Genomic DNA, 14,989 nt, shown 5'->3' on the forward strand with positions numbered 1-14,989 from the left:
GAGCTACTGTACCCACCTTTACACGCTACAGTGAGGGTCTCTAATTAGTGGGACACTTCAGGAGGTAACAAAACCCAGATGTCCGGTGTAGCTGGGACAGACCCAGAGTGGTCACACTGGTAAGAAGGGTGCGCCCACGAGAAGGAGGCTAAAATGAAGAAAAAGAGAGAGAGGACTTGTTTAGAAAAATAATAACAATAAAGAAGAGTGCAAATATTGTGAGACTTCAGTACCCAACACACCTGAAGCCTATTCTGAGTCTGCTTTAACACGGGTTCAAGGGAGGGGGCCTCGCCCATTTGCCAGTGTGGCGGCTGCTGCTCAGATACAGGAACTCTCTTTCTGTTTGCCCCTTTTTATTTTGTCTTTGTTTTCTGGCCTCTCTTCCTCCCACCATGCATTCTGTTGCCAACTTTGAATTCAACTACAGACAGGGCAGGAGGTGTTTTTTTTTTGGTTTGTTTTAAACCCACGCCTGATAACATTTGCAGTGCTATGAATACCTTAAGGAACTCCTGGGTCCATCACATCCTTCAAAAGCTTCCTTGTTGGGTGGGGGGGCATCCAGTGCATAGCTGGGACATTTTGCTGCTATCTATTGAATAAGCATAGAAAGTAAAAGGGAATTAGTACTGGGCATTACACCCATAGCACTGGCAGCTCAGTTCTCCTGGCATGGTCACAAGTGTTGGCAACATCAATGGTCTCTTTGCCATGGTATCAAAAGATAAAGATCTCATCTTGCAAAACATTCACCCACTGCCAGCCCTGCGCCCCAGTGAGCTCCCCTCGACTCCACTTCACTGTAACAGATGGCTCAGTCAGTGAGCGCATCATTCAACTTGGTGCTTTACAGACAATCGTAGAGTGTGTGTGCATGCAACTCTGAGAGACGGCTTCAAATCTGGCACAGCACTGAGCGCCACATGAAAACAACTGGTAATGGCAACTGGGCTGGGATTTTTCAGGGTAGTGGCAGAGGTGTATTGCAAACGGGCTTCTGCCCAGGAAATGTCCAACCATCAGCAGTCCAAAAACATACCAACAGCAGCCGAGAGGCCTTGTGTACAGTAAGGCCGTATTGACACTGCAGGACAAAAACACAGTTCTAGTATTTTGTTCAGATTTGTTATTATGCTCTTCATAGTTTTCAAAGAAACAATCTGAAACGAGTAACATGCACAAACAATGGAATAGAAATTTGACACTACGTTTATGCCAATAGTAGAATGTACTGATCTGTGCAAAAAAAAACAAAAAAAAAAAACTACAATCTATCAGCAGATATTCCTTCCAACAAGGTTCAATTTCTGTAATTTCTTATTTTACTTGTATAAAGGCATGTTGTCCTTTAGTTAGTTAGCTTTTATTACAAATCACTGTCATACGTCTATCCGTTTACATACACTTACCAGATCCTGTATGCTGCACATAGAATGGAATGGAAAATTGTTACATAAAAGAGTCTTATCTTTACTCAACAGAGAAACAAAATCCAGTCTGTGGCTGCATGACAAAAAAAGGTTCAATAAAACTGAAAACAATGGCAGTTTACAATGTAGAGGAGTTATATGGAGTTAACTAATGTACAGAATACAACAATGGTGTTAAAGTAGTATCATACTTTCTGTTTTGTTAAGTACACAGCTTCATATATTACAACAGAAAACAAGAATATGTGGGGATACAGAGATTACATTACCAGATGCAATGTACTTCAGTTCCAGATTCTGATGGAGACTGTGCAGTGGACTAGTGCCTTCTCCAGGGCCCTTTCCTATCTTGACACTGGTGTTGTCAGGGTAGGCTCCATGCTCTCTGTAACCCCAAAATGTGACTATGCAGGATTAAGCATGTTATGTTATGCTTTAACACATTGGAGAAAAGACCAAAAAATGGAGGAAATGGTTTCAATAAATGCTGACCTCTGCCGAAAATACAATACTGAAAGGTGTTCTTATGGTACACATTACGTCTTTTAATACTAACATCTGAATGACATAAAACATCTGGATATTGATGCTGGCCTATCCTTTCATAGTTGGCGTTTTTGTAGGATAATAAAGTTAGATCATAGAATAGCTTCACAGACACATCACAATGCATTTTCATTCAGTGATCTCCCCATTTACTAAACTTCAATCCAACTGAGGATCTGTGGAATAACAAAGAACAAGATACTGGGGATAGGAATCTACCACCATCTCATATTTGGAACAAGCCAGTATCTCTTTGGAGCACTTCTGACACCTTGAATGGTCCATATTGTAATGAATTCAGGACTTTAGACTGGTGAACAGATGACCAACTTACCGCTTGGTAGGAGTATCTACAGTAATCCTGCAGGTACATAATGTTTAAAAATATGGACGAGGCCTGGTGCTCGATCCAGCGTATGCCAGTTACAGCCAGAGCTAGTATGCAGTGAACTGGCTACATTATGATACATCACTGATCCTTTGACGGTTTCCACACACATTTACAGTTTATTTTGCACACAATGACTGATGGAAATTGATTAGGGCCCAGCAAGGTAGTAATAATAATTTGTACAAAAAATACATATAAAACAATTAAGAATCACCCAGACATCAGAAAAAAAGAGCACCTTTTCAATATTTATTACAACCAATGATTTCTAGTTACAGACTGTAACAGGATAAGAGGATATGAAACAGACATGAGCCCTGTATCAAAAATGGGCCAAGTGGTTTCAAGCAGGTTACCCAGGAATGGCGAGTTCAGGAACTCTTCAGGTCAGTTTTCTTCAATGTATCTAGCAGGATTGCTTTTTATTTGTGTGTCATCCAATAATATATTTCACAGAGCAAAATCTCTGTGGCATTTGCTTAATAAAAAAAAAAAAAAAAGAAACTGTACCCTTTTGTTTTATATATATGTTAAATAAAAAGGTTTCATTTGTTAATATGCTACATGTACACTTTGCACATTGCTTCACAAGTTCAACAAATATTTCAAGAAGTAGCTGAACTCAAAAATGCAAACTCAAAAGCCACATAGGACTTCTAATATGTCAACAGCTATGCTCCATGTGTTCCAAATTGTGTTCAGGTAAATGTTACTCTTACTGGTACCAAGAGGCCGCTGCATCTAAGGATAGATAACTCGTTACAATGACGCGCCCAATGGGGCCAAATCTCCTATCATTGTGGTTTATCTAGTAATCCTAATATTCCTGAGGCATACTGCAGAATATTTGTACACTCACTGCAAACATATTTCGTCCATTCAGCCTTTTATTTTAGATGATCTGTTTGGTGATCTTTATCTTTTTATTTCTGATCACACAAGATTACCTGACAATTCCAATAAGGACATTTAGAAAAAGAAACAAAAAGGAAAAAAAAAAATGAAAAACATGCTTATAATACATTAAAAGTCTCAGGTTATGTAAGAAATGCAGAGGCACAGCTTCTTCAGCAAGCAGAAATGCAGAGCAACAGCAAACGTTTAGGGGGAAAAAACCAACAAAAGCAGCATCGGCAATTTGAAGAAAGAAAACAAAGCGTTTACCGCAACACAGCTGCTGGGCTTTACCTGCACCAGACTACACAGGTCAGTTCAAAGGGGAAAGACGCCTTGAGCAACAATGCCATTGACAGATAAAAGACATCCCCATTACTGGTCCAGACTTGCAATATTCATTACACTTACAGATAAATTCAATTATGAAATCAGCAAGATAAACAATACAGTCGTAAACTGTACAGCTCATTAAAATTACAAAAATGGTGTATTTATAAATCTATACACACAATGAAAACACTGTTACCTAGTCATGTATACAACAAGTTAAACTGCTACTCTTAAATCCTTAAAATGGGATGAAATCAAAGTGTCTTTCTTTAAAAGAAAAAAGTAATAATAGGTGGCAAGGCAGGCTTGTTTTAGACAAGCAAAATATACAGATAAGAAAAATAGCAAGAGTAAAGGTGAATAGAATAAATTCAAAGCAAAAAATCTTGAAACAAAGTAGTTAGAAAAAGAACAACAGGGATAAATTAAAAATAAGAGTGAAAAGAAAAACAAAAACAGGAAGAGAAAAAAATATTACACCGTAAGATAAAACAGGAATCGGCAGATTTTGTTGATATACCAAAAACAATTTGAAAAGTGCAGTTTAAAAGGTTTTAAGATGTCTTTGGCTAAAATTTGGCATAAAATAATAATAAAAATTATTGACATGACTGAAACAAAACTAATGGACAAAAGTAAAGATGTGTGCACTTGGATGGATGGCTTGTTCATTTTGCAAAAAAAAAAAAATAAAATAAAAAAAAAATGCACTCCCCCCTTTTCTTATCACGACCACAGAGCAATTAACCCTCAGTGGATAAAAGACATTTGTCAAGTAATTAAGGTGTATTTAGTGCAAATGTTAAAAATCATAGATTTCTTCTTGTTTTAAATACATGCTACAAGTGAAGTTAAACAACATGTGCCTGGCAGTAGTGGGCAGAGACTCAGATTTAAAACTGCCAAGTCTGAATCGGTCCACAGCAAAATGGGAAACAAGTACCAGACCACACCAGCACAATGCTATCAGCTTAGAAGGTGTACACAATTGGCATATTTGTGCTTGTAACATTTCCAGCCTTCTCCAAAACTCCCAAAGTCTCTTATTTCTGTGCTATTAGGCAGGCGCCAATGACAGAGAAGGCCACGGTAACATGGACAAGTGGCTCAACAATGAAGGAATCCCAACTTGAATGATGGTAGAGGCAAATGCCCCACAACCTTGAGGCCTTCAATGGTTAATGGCAGCTCTGAAACGAACAGGAACCATACCACGGTGGCAGCAAATCAAGGCACCAGTGATGAACGGTATTCTACAAGGACTGTAGTGTACTGTACTGGTCAGATGAGCAAACATCTTGGGCTCACTGTGCAGGTGGCTCAACTGCTTTCGAATGAGTACTTGGCCGTGGAGGTCCATACAGAGTCACTGAGGCTATGTGGTTATTCTGCATGACCTAAAAGCAAAGAAAAGAAAAAAAAAAAAAAGATAGAGAAAACCAGACAAAAAGTAAATTATGCTACTATGTGCCTCGTTCATACCTCCATTCTCCATGATCAGGCGGATGTTTCCTTTATTGTTGATTTGTTTTATTACTCACCTGTAGTAACAAACACATCTTCCTCAGTGCTGTGTACTGCTGATGTAATTTTTACTTTAAGAACTCCTTCAAGTATTAGGATAACTTAGATATTAGCTAACAGAATGAGTTTTCTAACTTCTTATGTTTTCTGCTCTTTAAAAATGCAGTTTCATTGTTTTGCAAGACAGACAGATGCACCTTTCTGTACTTTTTTCATTACTTACAGTATACATTTATTGTAAGTGAGAAGTGATTTATTCCTAATTATTTTTTGGTATAATGTCATTTAGTCACTCTCATTTTTTTTATCTGTTTCCAATTTATTTTTCTTTTTGTGCAACTTTCTTTGCACTTTGAGCTACAGTGTTTTATACGAAAACAGTTGAAAAAATGTCGTAGTACAGAAAGGTCAATCCTTGTCATATTCATAAAGAAAAATGGTATAAACAGACACTCTGAAAGAGAGTGTAAAAAGAGTCAGACAGAAAATGAAAATCAATTAATGATGTTATTGGAACTATGTACGTAAAAGGACAGACTTGTCCACTGAGGGTTATTGTGTTACGGGTAATAGTGGTGTAAGTGTCTGGGCTCCTTATATTGGTCTTTCATCTGTAACATATTTATAAAAAAAAAAACAACAAAAAACCCTAAATTGTCCAAAACCAGTATATATTACTTTATACTCAAGGATCAATGATGCAGTGTACATAATGCTTCTTACCTCAAAAATCATTCTTTGTAAGCCAAAGCAAAACGTGGATCCAAATGGGTTGGTGTTGTTAGCGGAAGATGACCTAAACAAGAATATGAAATTTAATGGTTTTATAGCTATTACTTAATAAAACTATTAAAATCTCTTGTATAGACTTATCTTTAGGTTTTAAAACCAGTCTAATGTAGTAGACTCAAATCACTGCAGACCAATGACTAACGATAGGCCATAATAGCCAAACTTGAGATAAAAGTCAAGGATTAGGGATGCGCCAATCAGGTTTTTAGGGCTGATGCCAATTACTGATTTCATGTTATCAAACTGGCCAATTCAATTTTTTTTTTCTTTATCACTTTAAGAAAAATTTTTGTACTAAGCTCCTGCATAACAAGACATGTAGAACCTAGGTGTTCAGTATTAAACTGGTGAGTTTGGTATTTTCATAATTAAACTATACACCACAGGTGTTGCCCCTCCATTTTTCACAAACAAAATTACCTTTAATACATATTTTTTTAAACTAATTTATCCATAATATGTACATATAGCATAAAAGAAAATTATTCACTTAATTACAAGCTGTCGTGTTGTTTAGTTTCTCCTGTAATGTAATCTAAAGCAAAGCTTAATTGAAAAAAAAAAAAACTAGTTTTCACCACTTGTCTAACAAAAATATATACTGTACATACACTCACATATTGATTAAAATAATTGATATTGGCAGTTAAATACTGAATAAATATAAACACACATGGATCACTCCAAGTCACATCAACCAACAGCTCAAGCTCTCCGGACTCAAAAAAATTCTAAAAAAATTCCCAGGTGTATCCACATTAGTCAAGAGACGACCTGTAAGATTTTTTAATGTAAGATCAATACTTTCCAAGATACAGCCAGTTTATCGAGGGGAGCTGGGGTGTCGATTTTATCTTGCCTCATTTTTTCATCAGATTTCACAAGTCCATACATAGCTCAAGAACTAAACCACCAAGCAGACTCGGACTTTGCATTCTGGTACATTAATTGGTATAGTATGTGATGAAATTAAAACATTTGGTCCAGATGACCGTGCATGTTCAAAGCAGCCCCATGAAATTGACGAAAATTTTATTTGTATTTTTGGCTTAGCTATGTTTGTTTAGTCCACAGAAACACACATATGCAACCAACACGGACTTTTGATTTTTTTCCCCTATTCAGATAACTAAATAGGCTTTCTGAAAAAGCAATAAACAGAAAAGTAACTGCATTAGGGTTTGAACAGCAGATCTCTCAAATAAAAAAAAAACAAACAAAACATTAGATTTCATTTTCAGAGCACCCTAATGGCAGTGGGAATGAGCAGATAAGTTAAAAAATATTTTTCATTTATTCTGCATTGTCCTTTTTTTCTCAAAACACAAATTTCACTTTCTTTATGCAAATCTTTCATGTTTATTTGCCATCCTAAACATAGGCTGAATGCACCATTTGTCAATAATGGTAATCATTGAGTTTTCAAGTATAAAATTATCAAAAAGTCAAAGTTTTCTTCGTATCAAATGATGATGTCCTATCTCATGCTGGTGAACAGAGAATGTGATTCTTCATGACCAAAAGAGGTCCTGGTACTCGAGGATACCACTGTTACATCCCTACAGAAAATGGCAAACTCACAATCAGTCAGGTTTCTGGAACATTAACGACTGAAGCAGCATCTGAGATCCTGTCCTCTCACGATCACACTCCTGATGGATCAGATGTGTCCCTCACATTAGACCAGTGTCCTATTGGAGGCTATGTTGGGTGCATGTATGATGAAAAATGTTGGACTGGTGTGATTCATGACAAGAATGAAGTGGGATCAGGCATCCTGATATGTTTTATGCATCCAAACCATCCTGCACAGTCTTTCAACTGGCCACCTAGAGACAATGTTTGTTCGGTGCCATTACAGTGTGTCATTGCACCGCTTAGTGGACCTACAAAGGTCTTTAGGAGGCAGTACCATCTTGATCTCCGAGACAAGGATGCGCTACACACTGCACTTCAATTGAAAGAGAAATGAAATGGTTCAAATTCCTGCTGCTTTGATACCAAGATATTAACATTTCAATACAACTAGTGTTGTATTTACCGATAAATCAAGCAGCTGTTGTTCATGTGTTGTGCTTAATGTACCTTTGGTGATTTATTTTTTTCATTAATCCTATACCTAAATTAGTGATGAAGAACTTGATAATTATCAAGTTGACAAATTGTAAATTTAAACCATGTCTAGAATGGAAAATAAAAATGACAGATTCACATAAGAAGAGTAAGGCTTGTTTTTTGTGAAAGAACGGGATGTGCAGGATACAGGAAAGACAAAATTTAAAATATCTGGACATTCCAACAGTGAATCAAGGTGGTCTGAAAATTAGACCCAGAATATTTTTTTCACATTGGAGAGGTCTGCTGGTCTACCCTGATGCAGTTTCTTGTTTGTTTCTGACCTTCTGAAAAGCCCTGTGTAGGTGTCTAAACATGGAAACAATTTTAGCAGGCTGTACCAGTTAGAAGTATGCTTTCTGAAAGCCTAAACACAGTAAAGCCAAAGACAGAAAATATTTTTGTTCAATTTTTGAAGGTCTGCTCTTATCAAGTGGTGTCATCTGGAACAAAGATTTTTATTTTGTTACGTACTAAACCTATAAAAGTACCAGTATGCAAAATTTGAGTCTGCTAGGTGGTTTAGTTCCTGAGACATGGTCTTGTGAAATTGATGAAAAAATAAAGCGGTGTCAAAATTGAAACCCCTCTCCCCTCACAAAATTGGCTGTCTTATGGATCTTATTTCAATATAATTTTACAGGTTGCCTCCTGGATAACTTGGGTAAACACCTGGTATTTATTTTTCCAGAATTTTTTGAGACTGAGTTGATTTGACATGGAATGACCCACATAAACTTATGGTTTTTAATATTTTTTAATCATTAATTCCACTACAGCTTTTTTGCTGTTAAAATACACATTTACTACATTTGTAAATGTGTTGTTTTTCTTAACTGTGTACCAACTAAATTTTCCTAATTCTTGAGGTGTAATTATAAATATGGATTACCATTATAAGTGTAATTTTAAATGAAAAATAAACACAGTACAAACTCCTAAATAGCTGTAAGTCTGTCAAATGTGCGTAAGATGTTTATTAAGAATACGCAAGACTAAAATGCTTAACATGTTTACAAGTAAAACAGACATTTTGCTGTTAAGTAAACAAGCCTAATGTTTATAAACCATTAATTTCAAATTCTTCTTTATCACCTCATTATCTGATTGAAAATCTATGCTGCTGTGCTTAACACAAGTTCAAACTCTGTCCAAACTCAGACTAGCAGTGTCCATTTTAATTAATTTTCTTACCTTTTGTCAAACTACACAAGACAACCTCTCTGATTTCTTTTTCTCGTTTTATTACTCCACTTTTTTAATGTAAAGGCTAATGTTCAAATAATTTGTTTACAGGAAGTTTGTAGAAAAAAAAGATATGTTCAACTACCTTAATACCTCACGTAAAGGAGCACTACAACTAAATTACCATAAAGCTTAGAAAAGCAGATGCTGAAAAAAGGTATTTTTTGTGATTGTTTCCAATCTCTGATCTTTTGTAGTGAAGTCCAATCAATCTGAGCATCACTGTCTAGGACCAGCGAAAATCTGACTTGATATGCTTTCCTTACCTATGAAGAACTACAGGCTTTTCCATCGGCTGTCCAAGAAGCTCCTGAATCAAATCCCACTGTAATGAACAACAACAACAACAACAACATTTATTTATATAGCACATTTTCATACAAACAGTAGCTCAAAGTGCTTTAGTAGCTCAATGAGCTCAATGAGACTATGACCATTAGGATGATGCAGCTATGTGTTGGTTCAGTCCATCAATATACATAAAATACATACATAAAAGATATCCATAAATATACCACAATGAATCAATTAGAAGTCACAAATCCAATTTTTAGTTTGTTTCTGGTCCATGGCATGAATGCAGAATTTATTGAATATGACATGGGAATATTTAACACACTGAATACAGATATCTCTGAAGTATAGTATAAGTATAACCAGAAGCTAAGCATTTTATATATATATATATATATATATATATATATATATATATATATATATATATATATATATATATATATATATAGTACAGGCCAAAAGTTTGGACACACCTCCTCATTCAATGTGTTTTCCTTATTTTCATGGCCATTTACAGCACTCCATCACTCTCCTTCTTGGTCAAATAGCCCTTGCACAGCCTGGAGGTGTGTTTGGGGTCATTGTCCTGTTGAAAAATAAATGATCGTCCAACTAACCTGACTTCTGCACAACACAACTGCTGGTCCCAACCCCATTAAAGCAAGAAATTCCACTAAGTAACCCTGATAAGGCACACCTGTGAAGTGAAAACCATTTCAGGTGACTACCTGTTGAAGCTCATCGAGAGAATGCCAAGAGTGTCCAAAGCAGTAATCAGAGCAAAGGGTGGCTATTTTGAAGAAACTAGAATATAAAATGTGTTTTCAGTTATTTCACCTTTTTTTGTTAAGTACACAACTCCACATGTGTTCATTCATAGTTTTGATGCCTTCAGTCATGAAAATAAAGAAAACACATTGAATGAAGAGGTGTGTCCAAACTTTTGGCCTGTACGGTCTGTATAAATTGGTAACTGAAGAAATCTACCAAGTGGCAATGTTGGTAAAAGGCCACCAAGGGCTCTTGCGAAATACAATATGTGTCACAAAAGTAATTATTCCATGAGGGATAAAATGAAACAGATGTCATACAGCATGTGCAGTAGAAGGTTCACCAAAGTGTCCAAATTATGCTAAGTTCACACTATGGGAATTTCTACCAGGTGCTGAACTGATTATTATTTTATATTTTGTAAACTGAAATGAGGAAAAAGGTCAGTATTACTTCACAAATAAACAAACTGTCCCACTAGTCAAGAGGCAACTACAATTCAAAAGGCAGTCATGTGAAATTTCCTACTTGAAACCCATTTCCCAAAGCATGTAAACACAGCATTAAGTGACAGCAGATGGCCCCCAAATCAAAGTGGTAGGGCATAGTTACACGTTATGGAAGACAGGCAGTACCAAACCTATCCAATGCTTATCCAGTGCTTATGGCCCATTAACAGTATACTGGGGCTTAGAGTTGCAGGGATAACTACAGTTGTCTAGTGGGTCTAGGACTTTCACAAGATGTTCTTGTTCCTGGAAGAAACTCAGGTGGTTGCTCCAGAAAAAAAGAGAAGTTTAAATGTCAGTGTTTGCCTCTGGACAAGTGGCTCTGGAGTTACGGAAAGACAGTGGGTAAAAGTTTGACTCGTAGGGTGCTAGTGTGGTCAAAGAGGAGGGTAGTAATTAGGTGCTGGGTAAGTGGGCTATATATCCTTACTGTAGTTAGGGACAAGATCCTGTGTAGTCAAACACAGAGAGGAAGATTGGGTTATTTTCTGTTTGTAACTTTAGTGTTCTCCCAGTGACCAACTCTCTTATATATGTATTTTGTGTAATAAATTCATTTTTTTATTTGAATTTTTAAAATTTTGTAGGAGTAGTACAGAGTGAGAGTAGTGTGTGCATACAATATAATATAAACGTTAATGTAAACACTTAGTCAAATTTCATCTTTAATTGAACCATGTTTATATGGGAATATTTCAGCACATTTTAATGGAGATTGAAGAAAAATATTTGCTGATCCTAACGGACTGGAAAAAAAACAGTTGATTTGGCATGTGTAACACTTTGGGCAACCTTCCAATGGATTAATTAATGCAGTTTTCTTAAGGCCTCAAAATAAAATTACACATTTGGAACTTAAAGTAAAGCTGGCTGTAACATTCTGAAACAAAATAGTCCCCCAAGGTGTGCTAAAAGGAACATAACCTCCCCATAGGCAGCTACAATTTATACAAAGAAAAATTCTGATTCCAAGGCAAACATTAAGCCTGGCAATCTACCAACTTTTTACAGCAATAATCAGCAATGCCAATATTATTAGGTAAAAAAAACACATCTACTATATTAATCAATATCACAAAAGATATACAACAAAACAATGTGAAAGTCTTCCATACCAAACACAAATTTTAAACCAATAAAATATAACTATCACACCCAATTTACAATGCAGAAATAATTTAAAAGTTCACAATACTAAAATGATAGTGACTCATAGTTTGCCATTCAGAAATGGCTTCCTGTATTCAATGTATAAAGACTGCACTTCTATATTTACTACAGACATTTAATACTAGGCTGATGATTTCCTACCCTGTATTAAGTTATGACAAATCCAGAGCTGAAAGGCTTTGATCATTCTATCATCTCAGGATGCTACACCTGTTCTCAAGAATAACAGCCTTTTTCAAGCAGAACTTCAAAATAAATAGTTTTTAAAACATGCAATTTGTGACTGGGTGCCTAAACTTTGTATATAACTGGTGATATACACATGCTTTGTGTGTGTGTGTATTTGAATGGTTTTACTGCCAGTTACATGAAAATCAGTTATAAACTAGCTTATTTATGTAGTCCTCATTTGTAAATAAAGTGTGTGTAATATTACACCAGTAACAAGGTCACTGGATAAAATACGTAATTCTCTTCACACACATCACTTCTGTTTTGCTTTCTGATTGATATTTTGAAATGTTATATCAGTAAACTTCATAATATGACAAAGAAGAAAAAAGACAAATATGCAAATCCTTCTTCTGAAATGCATTTCTCTTTGGGTGCCTGTTTTCTAGTCAGACCCACTTACCTTACTGTATGTAGTTAAAACACAAGGCTCAGATTGAGAGTCTGCCCCATCTTAAGGAAAAGAGAACAAAGTAATACCATTTAGAGAGCTTTTACTAACTATTTTTAACCATGGAAGAGATTGTAATTTAAGAAATTATTAAACTTTGACAAAATCAAACCATTCCACCTGACACAGTTCAACCATTATTATTCCAACCAATTTTCCTAAACAATGTCAAGTCTCCTTTTTAGAATTTCCATAAGGTACTATTTATCTTTTACTACATCTGGAGGTAACTTGTTCCATGTACGCAGTCTTCTGTTTCCAGAACATATTTCTTAACATTTGTTTCCATTTATGATTAGGTGTTCATGGTGATCAACTTATATTGAAATAAAAGGGGGCATCATCTTACTTATTTGACAAAAAATTTTAACCTTAATCTAATGTCTAAAACTCAGTCACTCCACATACATCATACCCTGCAGTGCCACAAGCAGTCATGTAGCTTTGCTCTACTCTTTCTGTGATGCAGTTATGTCCTTTTTGTAAAAAGAGATCAAAACTACCCACAGAATTCCAAATTTGGTCTCATAAGTACATTATGCAGTTTGAGGACAAGCGACTTTGCCAGTACTTCATACAGCTTACAATATATAGAGGTGCTGATGCCTTAAAAATTTTATTTAAAAAAAAAATAAAAAAAAAGCCTAAAGTATATCAAAGTTAATTACTGGAGATTGGGGTTAAACTTTGTCACTTTCATAGATGTAATTTATTTCATACTGTAAAGGTTTTAATATCTGGAAAAAACAAACCCCTAAAAATACTTTTTGGAGAGCAGTTGGGTTAAATATAGATAGTTTAATATAAGTTTAATAGTTTAATATAAACTAGGCCTTGTGATATCTAAACTCAAGGAAACAACTCTCAATATGCCTAACTTGAATAAGTGGGTTAGCAAATGGATTGATTGATATAAAAATAAGTAATGAGTACACACTGTTCAATCACAATCCGACATACTAACATTCACAATTACTAGTCTAATGTTTGGCCACCTCAAATTTGAGCAAACCAGTCAAAGACAGCCCTGCACGAAAAGCACATTAATAAGTGATAACGTGTGGCAGTGGTTAACACAGGAGTGTGGGCTAGGTTGGTTCTTGCCTTGTTTCTAGTGCTGCTATGATAGGCTTCTAGTAGTTTTATCTGCACAAAATTTGTAAAAAAGCGAGTTTGTTTTCCATTGATTTGCCACATATGAGAACTTTGTTATTTATTCACACAAAAACCCAGACTGTGCTAAACTATGTTTTCGTATATGTACATTTATCTTTTTTCACTATACATAAGAAGTGTTTCTCAACTATAAAATGCATTTTGTTTCCGAACAAATTGTTTAACTTGTATTGTTTCATCATTTGCAGAAAACAAAAATAAATGGCTTTACAATATTTAAAGAATTAGATTACTCCTGCAAGATACTCTTTGGTAGGCAAACTGACTGATGTAACTGCAATACAATTTGTATTAAATCCAGTTTGTCAAAAATATAAAATTTTTCCACAAAAGACAGTTAAAAAGTCAAATATGTAAATGTATACATTTCAAGAAGAAAGACTTACACAATTTTTATGCACTAACCTTTTTTAATTACAAGTGGAATCTTAAAGTCACATCTATGGTAACTGTAGAATAAAACAATATTATAGCACTGTCAAAAATGTCATTATCAGTCATTATCGCTACTAAATGTATACAAGAAAATAAATTACAAGTTGAAATTTAAGGATTACACAAGCATACTGCCCAAAGCATTGCGAAGCACTGATGTTTCAGCAGCTGTTTTAGTTTAATAAACAGAATCATAGACTTGACTCTCCAAAAGCATAGAACACATATAGCAATTAAAGGCACTGAAAAATGCTTTTATTAACAGCAAAAGCAGTCCACCTTCAGAGGCAATATGTAAAAGACAAAACAGATTTTCACTCACAATTAAAATTAGTCTGTTACAGTTTTTAATGATTCCCACTCCGTGAAACACAAAATGAAGCATCCCACATATGTGCAACTATTTTCTAATGCCAGGAAAGTGGAAATATAATGCATAAGGGTATAATGAAACTTCATTTTTTTTTTTTTTACTCACATGTTGAAATTGTAATGACCAGGAAAGTTTGTGTGCAAGACAAACTTTTTCACTAGATGAGTAATTGCATCAAACAAAATATCCTAAAAGAAAAAGAGAATTCAAATTACAGTTTTTTGAGGCTTATATTTTCTGGGTCACATAAAACACTAAAATTTCAAAGCCCACAACCCTTTATTTCTTGGTGTGATTATATAG

The 14,989-nt window shown here is 35.2% G+C and overlaps 1 protein-coding gene across 2 annotated transcripts in view; it reads right to left on the bottom strand.

Moving 5' to 3' along the window:
* Window positions 1-2,598: 2,598 nt before the first annotated feature.
* Window positions 2,599-14,989, bottom strand: part of phaf1 (phagosome assembly factor 1) — a 30,759-nt gene continuing 18,368 nt past the window's right edge. For both annotated transcript variants that reach the window (XM_039762995.1, XM_039762996.1), the window contains exons 11-16: window positions 14,792-14,874; window positions 14,284-14,327; window positions 12,655-12,704; window positions 9,540-9,598; window positions 5,845-5,917; window positions 2,599-4,994 (exon numbers count right to left, since the gene is read on the bottom strand). In XM_039762995.1, coding sequence (XP_039618929.1) covers window positions 4,902-4,994; window positions 5,845-5,917; window positions 9,540-9,598; window positions 12,655-12,704; window positions 14,284-14,327; window positions 14,792-14,874 — 402 coding nt within the window. In that variant the 3' untranslated portion in view covers window positions 2,599-4,901. The remainder of the gene's footprint in view (window positions 4,995-5,844; window positions 5,918-9,539; window positions 9,599-12,654; window positions 12,705-14,283; window positions 14,328-14,791; window positions 14,875-14,989) is intronic.

This window comes from Polypterus senegalus, chromosome 9, assembly GCF_016835505.1.
Source record: "Polypterus senegalus isolate Bchr_013 chromosome 9, ASM1683550v1, whole genome shotgun sequence".
NCBI lineage: Eukaryota > Metazoa > Chordata > Cladistia > Polypteriformes > Polypteridae > Polypterus > Polypterus senegalus.